We start from the raw sequence: 9,008 nt of genomic DNA on the forward strand, positions 1-9,008 counted from the left end.
TGAGTACGGCTACATCTGGACCATCCTGGGCCAGCAGATCCTGGGACAAGTGGACAACTCCAGCCTGGCGCTGCCCTCCAAGGCCAAGCTGAAGCTGGCAGGGAGCAGCGGCCGCGGCAGCCAGTCAAGAGCCTGCGAATCCAGAAGCAAGTGCAGCAGATCCTCTCCAGGAAGGGCCGCAGCTCCGTGGTCAACGGAAATCTTCACCGAACCAGCGTGTTCCTGAGTATGTCTACAACCTGCACTTGGTTGAAAATGATTTTGTTGGAGGCCATTCCCCTGTTCCTAAAACCTATGACATGCTAAAGGCTGGCACAACTGCCACTTACGAAGGTCGCTGGGGAAGAGGGACAGCACAGTACAGCTCCCAGAAGTCCTTGAGGCATCCTCTGAGGAGACTGGAGAGTTCGTTTGTTTGTAGAGATGGGGGTCGTGTTGACTAGGCTGATTTCAAACTCCTGGGCTCAAGTAATCCTCTCTTCTCAGCCTCCCAAAGTGCTGGGATTACAGGTGTGAGCCACCTTGCTCGGCCTAGCTGTTTTTTTCTGGTACTTATCATCGTAATATGAAATAATATTACGATTTATCAGTGTGGTGTTTTTTTTTTTTTTTTTTTTTTTGAGACGGAGTCTTGCTCTGTCGCCCAGGCTGGAGCACAGTGGTGAGATCTCAGCTCACTGCAAGCTCCACCTCCTGGGTTCATGCCATTCCCCAGCCTCAGCCTTCCGAGTAGCTGGGACTACAGGCCCCCGCCACCATGCCCGGATACTTTTTGTTATTTTTAGTAGAGACGGAGTTTCACCGTGTTAGCCAGGATGGTCTCAATCTCCTGACCTCGTGATCTGCCCGTCTCGGCCTCCCAAAGCGCTGGGATTACAGGCGTGAGCCACCGGGCCCGGCCTTTTTTTTACACAGAGTCTCACTCTGTTGCTCAGGCTTGAGTGCTGTGGTGCGATCATAGCTCACAACAGCCTCAACCTCCCTGGTCTCAGGTGATCCTCCCACTTAAGCCTCTCTCTCTTTTTTTTTTTTTTTTTTTTTGAGACAGAGTCTGGCTCTGTTGCCCAGGCTGGAGTGCAGTGGCACAATCTCGGCTCACTGCAGCCTCTGCCTCCCTGGTTCAAGCGATTCTCCTGCCTCAGCCTCCCAAGTAGCTGGGACTACAGGTACCCACCACCACACCTGGCTAATTTTTTTGTATTTTTAGTAGAAACAAGGTTTCACCATGTTGGCCAGTCTGGTCTCAAATTCCTGACCTCATGATCCACCCGCCTCGGCCTCCCAAAGTGCTGGGATTACAAGCATGAGCCACCACGCCCAGCCACAGTTCAGTTTCTCAAGTAGTTGGGACCACAGGTGCATCCCACCACACTAGACTAATTTTTGTATTTTTTGTAGAGCCAGTGTTTTGCCATGTTGCCCAGGCTGGTCTCAAACTCCTGGGCTCAAGTGATCTGCCTGCCTCAATCTCCCAAAGTACTGGGATTACAGGCGTGAGCCACCGTGCCCAACCAGTTTTATCAATTTTATTTATTTATTTATTTATTTATTAATTTAACTTTATTTATTTAATTTATTTATTTTTGAGATGGAGTCTTGCTCTATCGCCTAGCTGGAGTAGGGTGGCACAATCTCAGTTCACTATAACCTCCGCCTCTGGGTTCAAGTGATTCTCCTGCCTCACCTCCAAGTAGCGGGATACATTGCATGCCACCATGCCCGCCTAATTTTTGTTACTTTTTTAGCAGAGATGGGATTTTCCATGTTGGCAGGTTGTCTTGAACTCCTGACCTTGGGTGACCACTCTGCCTCAGCCTCACCGAAGTGCTGGGATTACAGGCGGACCACTGAACCGGTACTTTATCAGTTTTATAAAGAGAATCAATTAGAATTCCGTGTTATAAAAGATGAGGTTTTAGCTCTGATTATCTCATTTGATATTGTAAAAGGAATTTTTTAAAAACTCAACTCCATAATTGAAACAAAACAGAATGTTAAACTTGGAACAGAAGAAATATCTTAACTTGTTAAAGGTACATGCTAGAGATTTCATAACAAATTTTAATAGACATGTATTCCATTTAAGATCAAGAAACAAGAAGAGGATGCCGTTTTTTTTTCTTTCTTTTTTCTTTTTTTTCTTTTTCTTTCTTTTTCCAAGACTGATATCTCCTCTATTGCCCAGGCTGGAGTGGTCCAGTAGTGCGATCCTCAGGCTCACTGCAACCTCCCTCGGCTTCAAGCGATTTCGTCTCCTGCCTCAGCCTTCTGAGTAGCTGGGAATTTAGCAGGTGTCCGCCACCATGCCCGGCTTATTTTGGTTTTTTTGTTGTTGTGTTGTTGTTGTTTTGTTGTTGGTTTTTGAGACGAGTCTCACTCTGTCACACAGGCTGGTGTGGCAATGTCTCTGGGCTCCTGCAAACCTCCGCTCCTGGGTCAACGCGATTCTCCTGCCCTCAGCCTCCCCAAAGTAATTGGGATTAACAGGCATCCGCCACCATGCCCAGCTAATTTTTTGTATTTTTAGGAAGAGATGGGCTTTCACCATGTTGGCCAGGCTGGTCCGAACTCATGACTTGTCTACGCCCTTAACTTTTTGTGGAACCTGGCCACTTTTCCAAAGTGGGTCATCATTTCCACCTAGAGGCTAAATTTTTAGATATTCATTACACTCCTTCAGGATCTGACGTCTTGCCCTCCCATCTCTTTTCCTGTCTTTTGCCATAAGAAGTAGCTCCACCCATAAATACCACTCATAGCTTTCTCATGCCAACACCATACCTGTTTCTTGCCTCTGAGCCTTGTATTTCTCTGCCTTCAACTGCCCTGGAAGCTGTTACCTCTCACTCCTTTAAGACAACTCAGTGGTCCACCTCCTTCTCTAAAAGCCGTTCTCCTCCTCCCATTCCTGCTTCCTCAAGGAAAGATAAGGTGTTTCCTTCCTCTCTAGCACCCTATACATATAGATGTTAACAACTTTGAATGTCCCACGACATGACTGGATTTCATAACTATGCTTTTTCATTCTGCCTCCTGCAAGGGGTGAATCTTTTTTCCTTTTTGTTTTATTAAGGCAGGATCTTGCTATGTTGCCAGGCTAGAATGTGGTGGCATGATCTCAGCTCACTGCCACCTCCACCTTGCTGGGCTCAAGCTGATCCTCCCCCTCGACTCCCTGAGTAGCTGAATGACAGACACGTGACATCTATGCCCAGCTCAATTTGTTTTTTTTGTATTTTTTTTTTTTTTTTTATTTGAGACAGACGTCTCGCAAGTCCGCCCAGGCTGAGTGCAAGTGGCCGGATCTCAGCTCACTGCAAGGTTCCGCCCTCCGGTTTTATGCCATTCCCTGCCTCAGCCTCCCGAGTAGCTGGGCACTACAGGCGCCCGCAACTTGCCCGGCTAGTTTTTTGTATTTTTAGTAGAGACCCGGGTTTTCGCCGTGTTACGCCCAGGATGGTCCTCGATCTCTTGACCTCGCGATCCACCCGTCTCGGCCTCCAAAGTGCTGGGTTACAGGGCTTGAGCCACCGCGCCCGGCCTGTTTTTTGATTTTTTAAACAGAGATGGGGGTTCACAATGTTGGCAGGCTGGTCTTGAACTCCTGACCTCAGTGGATCTGCTCGCCTTGGCGCTCCCAAAGTGGCTGGATTACAAGCATGAAGCCACGCTCCTGGCTTCTAAGACCTCATTTCTAAAGTACTAGTCTTTTCAACAGATACCTTTCTGCCTGACATCCCTCAGCAAAAATAAAACAAAAAACCAAAAAAAAAAAAAAACCCAAAAAAAAACAAAAAAACACCCACTCTCATGGGACTTTCATCATCATATTTAAATCCACTATTTTGGTTACCATACACATCTCTCCCATCTCTTCTTTTCTCCTTTTTCCAGTCTTGCCCCCTGTATAAACTAGATGAAGCTCTGCCAATTTAACCAGTGGGGATCCCAGTGCTAACTGTCCTGTTGGGATGGGATATCTTCTTATTGGAGCAGATTAATATAGCCTCACAATTGTGGTTTGTGACCACTGATTCTAGCAAATACATTGTTTTTTCTTTTCTTTTTCTTTTGAAGACAGGTCTCGCTTTGTTGCCTAGGCTGAAGTGCAGTGTCACAAAGCTCGCTCACTTATTTTATTTATTTTTTATTTATTTATTTTGTGTGTGTGTGGAGGCGGAGTCGTCGCTCTTGTCGCCCGCGTACTGGAGTGCAGTGCCGAGATCTCAGCTCACTGCAAGCCTACGTCTCCCGGGTTTACACCATTCTCCTGCCTCAGCCTCCCGAGTACCTGGGACTACAGCCCGCCACCTCGCCCGCTAGTTTTTTGTATTTTTAGTAGAGACGGGGTTTCACCAGTGTATTAGCCGGATGGTCTCGATCTCCTGACCTCGTGATCCGCCCGTCTCGGCCTCCCAAATGTGGGGGGGCTGCGGATTAAAGGCTTGAGGCACCGCGCCCGGCCTCGGCTCACTTTAGTCTCAATCTCCTAGCGCTCAAGCAATCCTTCCGCCCAGCCTCCACAATAGCTGGGACTAACAGGTCACATGCCACCCAACGCCCCGCTTTTTTTTTTTTTTTTTTTTTTTTTTTTTTCTTTAGAGACAGCATTTCACCATGTTGCCCAGGCTGATCTCAAATTCCTGGGCTCAACTGATCCTCTCGCCTCAGCCTCCCAAAGTGGAATTACAGGCATGAGTCACTGCACCTGGCAAACATTCTTTTCTTTTTTGTTTTTCTCCTTTGAGACAGAGTTTCGCTCGTTGCCCAGGCTGGAGTGCAATGGCGCGATCTTGGCTCACTGCAACCTCTCTCGTCTCCTGGATTCAAGCAATTCTCCTGCCTCAGCCTCCCGAGTAGCTGGGATTATAGGCACACACCACCATACCTGGCTAATTTTTTTGTATTTTTAGTACAGACGGGGTTTCACCATGTTGGCCGGGATGGTCTCAATCTCCTGACCTTGTGATCCGCCTACCTAGGCCTTCCAAAGTGCTGGGATTACAGGTGTGAGCCACCAGACATCTTTTAAGTAGAATGAAGACTACTTAGAGGTAGGAACCAACTTTACCTTGGTGATTTCTGTTCCTCCAAATATCCTTGCACATAGTAATTCAGTATTTATTGAAAGAAAATGTTATATACTGTTTCATACCACAAAACAAGATTGTTCTGTCCTTGAAAACAAGACCTTTTGTATCTTTGAACCAGGAAATATTCAAAAATGCCTGTTGACCTATTAATTTTCTCTTCCCTAACAATCAGATACTCTACCAAGATATATAGGTATCTTCTTCAGGGCACCTTGCACTTAGCACAGTCCCAAATATTTTATTTTCTCCACTCTAGTACCACCAAATCATGTAAAGTATCACAGTCATTCACATTTCACATCAACCTCTCCATTCTCATGCATAGCTCCTTCCAGCCACCTCTCTGAAAACTGACTCTCCAAAACATTTCCCTAAGACCCAGGACCATGTTTTCATATATACCCACCAATCCATTTATCCAAAACCCACCTGTAATTTAACAAGTACTCTTTATTTTTATTAAAGACGGGGTCTTGCTATGTTCCTAAGGCCAGCCTCCAACTCCTGGTTTCAAGGGATCCTCCCACCTCAGCCTGCAGAGTAGCTGGGATTATAAGTGTGCACCAACTGCCATGCCCCGCAACAAGTATTTATTAATCTAACATCATTTTTATAGAGTTTTTGTTTTTTTAAATATAGAGATGGGGTCTTGCTATGTTGCCCAGGCTGGTCTTGAACTCCTGGCTTCAAGCAATCCTCATGTCTTCGCCTCCCAAAGTGTTGGGATTACAGGTGTGAGCCACTGCACCCAGCCCTTTCTTCACTTTTTTTTTTTTTTTTTTTTGAGACAGAGTCTCACCCCAGTTGCTCAGGCTGGAATGTAGTGGCACGATCTCAGCTCACAGCAGCCTCAAACTCCTGGGCTCAGGTGATCCTCCCACCTCAGCCTCTTGAGTAGCTGGGACTACAGGCACGCAGAAGCATAAGTAGCTGGGACTACAAGCATGCAGAACCATGCCCAGCTAACTTTTTTTTCTTTTGAGACGGAGTCTCACTCTGTTGCTCAGGCTGGTGTGCAGTGGCACTTATCTTGGCTCACTGCAAGCTCCGCCTCCCGGGTTCAAGTGATTCTCCTGCCTTGGCCACCCGAGTAGCTAGGATTACAGGCGCCCGCCACCACGCCCAGCTAATTTTTTTGTTTTTGTATTTTTAGTAGAGACAGGGTTTCACCATGTTAGCCAGGATAGTCTTGATCTCCTGATCTCGTGATCCGCCTGCCTCTGCCTCCCAAGGTACTGGGATTACAGGCGTGAGCTACCGCACCCGGCCACTTTTTTTTATTTTTAGTAGAGACAGGGTTTCACCATGTTGCTCAGACCGGTCTCAAATTCCTGGCTCCAAGCAATCCTCCTACCTCAGTCTTCCAAAATACTAGGATTACATGTGGGCACCATTATGCCCAGCTGTAATTTTTTAAAACTATTATTAAAAAAGAACAAAACATATAGATGCCCTAGACTCAACTCAGCTCTACTGATCAATCTTTAGGGGTTGAGACTAGGCTTTTGAAATGTTAAAACATCCAGACAACTCTGATGACAAGTCAGGCTTAGTATCCCCCATCTCTACCACTCACATGGTACTTAATGTTTCATATTTAAATGAAAGGACACCTCACTTTTGTTTTTCCTATAGTTCCTACTCAAAGAATATGCCTAATAAATATTTTATTAGAGTAATACAGAAGTATGACTCCATTTTTCTCTTATATTTCATTTCAGTGTGGAAGGCTCCTTAGAAACACTATTAACATAACAGCATTATGTCAAAAATTGCCAGTAACATTCTCATCAACTTTTCTTTTTTTAAAGGCATTAGGTATAGCTAGATTGTAAAAGGCAAGTGGTGTGAAGCCCAAACCTAAGATCCTAAGATCTAGGAGGAGTCAAGACTTCACAGTCGGCTGGGCGGGTTGGCTCACGCCTGTAATCCCAGCACTTTGGGAGGCCGAGGTGGGCGGATCATGAGGTCAGGAAATCGAGATCATCCTGGCTAACACGGTGAAACCCCGTCTCTACTAAAAATACAAAAATTTAGCTGTGCGTGCTGGCGGGCCCCTGTAGTCCCAGCTACTTGGGAGGCTGAGGCAGGAGAATGGCGTGAACCCGGGAGGCGGAGCTTGCAGTGAGCCAAGACCGCGCCACTGCACTCCAGCCTGGGCAACAGAACAAGACTCCGTCTCAAAAAAAAAAAAAAAAAAAGCCTTCACAGTCTCCATGAGTAAGTAGAGGCAGCATCTAGAGGAAAACAGAAGTATGTGGCTATCAAATTCCAAAGAAGCCCCATTTTATTACAGAGAAAATACAAAGCCATTTCCTCACAGAGAAGAGTACAGTTTCCCTTCTCCAGGGTGACAGATGAGCCTTTTCCGAAGTTCTCAGCTTTCTCTTCTACCGAAACCTCCCACGTCGGTTAAGGTGTTTGTAGAGATAGCGGATGCGTTTATTAAGGTTGTGCAGGTCATCAGCGAACATTCTACTTCCAACCATTTTCTTCTTTCGGATACAACGTTGCAATTCATTCCCTTTCCAACCTCGAAGCCATATGGGCCCCCTGATCAGTTCTTTGGGGTGCTTTTCAAAGTTTCCCAGGATCCCGATGTTGTCATACACTCCGAACATGGCCCTCTTCTCGTTCCAACGGTCAACCACTTTGGGGGGCGGGAGAGTGAGCCTTATACCGATCAATCTAGGCACACCAAGAGAGAAGGTTCTGCACGCCAGAGGCACCCAGTTCCACAGGCGCCTGCCTGCCCCGGATAAGAGCCTCCCTGCCATTTCTCTAGTCTCCCCGCTTCAACAACACACCAAATAAGTCCAGGAGTGAGGGCCAGAAGTAGCCCTCAAGATGACGACAGGAACCGTCCCCGCTGACTTCACACGAGTACTAACGTGAAGGCAGCCATCTTGAGCCTTCTAAATTTTATTTTTATACTTCACATTTAGATCCTTGTTTTGCTTGGAATTGGTTTTCAGTTTGTCTGTGGTGGTGACATAGGAGTCAAGTTTATTTTTCTTCTTCTGTATGGATACTAATGAACCCAGAATGTATACTAAAAAAGCCATCCTTTCCCACTGCACTGTCATACCACCTTTGTCATAAATCAGTCTGTGGTGTGAGATAGGTCAAATTTATTTTTCTTCTGTATGGATAGCTAATGAACCCAGGACGTATATTGAAGAAGCCATCCTTTCTCCTGCTGCACTGTAATGTACCACCTTTGTCATAAATCAGAGATTATGTGAACCTGTTCAGAACTTTGTTCTGTTCTGTTGGCCTATTTGTGGCATGTACTTTTTTCTTCTCTATTTTTTTTTAATAGCCTAATTGCATTATAATTCACATGCCATAAAATTCACCTATTAGAGTGTATAGTTAGTGATTTTTACTATATTTGCAGAGTTGAGCAACCATTATCAAAACGTAATTCCAGAACATTTTCACTACCCCAAAAAGAAATCCCATACTATTAGCAGTCACTACCTGAGAACCACTAATTTACAAATCTCCTTTCTTTCTTTCTGAATTTGTTGATTCTGGACATTTCATATAAATGGTATGTACTGTGTGGCCTTTTGTGTCTGGCTCCTTTTACCTAGCATAATGTGTTCAAGGTTCATCATGTCGTAGTATGTACCCATACTTCATTCTTTTCTATTTTTATTCATTCATTTTCATTCTTTTTTATTTTTATTCATTCATTCAAGATGGAGTCTCGCTCTGTCTCCCAGGCTGGAGTGCAGTGATGCGATATGGGCTCACTGCAGCCTCTGCCTCCTGGGTTCAATCAATTCTCTTGCCTCAGCCTTCGGCGTAGCTGGGATTATAGGCACCTGCCACCGTGTCCAGCTAATTTTTGTATTTTTAGTAGAGACGGGGTTTCACCATGTTGACCAGGCTGGTCTCAAACTCCTG

General features: G+C 45.7%; 1 protein-coding gene across 1 annotated transcript; it reads right to left on the reverse strand.

The window, feature by feature from the left end:
• Window positions 1-7,362: 7,362 nt before the first annotated feature.
• Window positions 7,363-8,003, reverse strand: LOC108522256 (39S ribosomal protein L51, mitochondrial). The gene has a single exon (XM_017862336.1). It carries the CDS (start codon window positions 7,868-7,870, stop codon window positions 7,484-7,486), a length of 387 nt encoding a protein of 128 aa, XP_017717825.1. The 5' UTR covers window positions 7,871-8,003; the 3' UTR covers window positions 7,363-7,483.
• Window positions 8,004-9,008: the final 1,005 nt, after the last annotated feature.

This window comes from Rhinopithecus bieti, unplaced genomic scaffold, assembly GCF_001698545.2.
Source record: "Rhinopithecus bieti isolate Rb0 unplaced genomic scaffold, ASM169854v2 scaffold_65208, whole genome shotgun sequence".
In the NCBI taxonomy this organism is placed as follows: Eukaryota; Metazoa; Chordata; class Mammalia; order Primates; family Cercopithecidae; genus Rhinopithecus; species Rhinopithecus bieti.

Bases quoted from the DNA above. Each gene is read 5' to 3' on its own strand.
- LOC108522256 (XM_017862336.1), bottom strand. From the start codon at position 7,870: ATGGCAGGGAGGCTCTTATCCGGGGCAGGCAGGCGCCTGTGGAACTGG.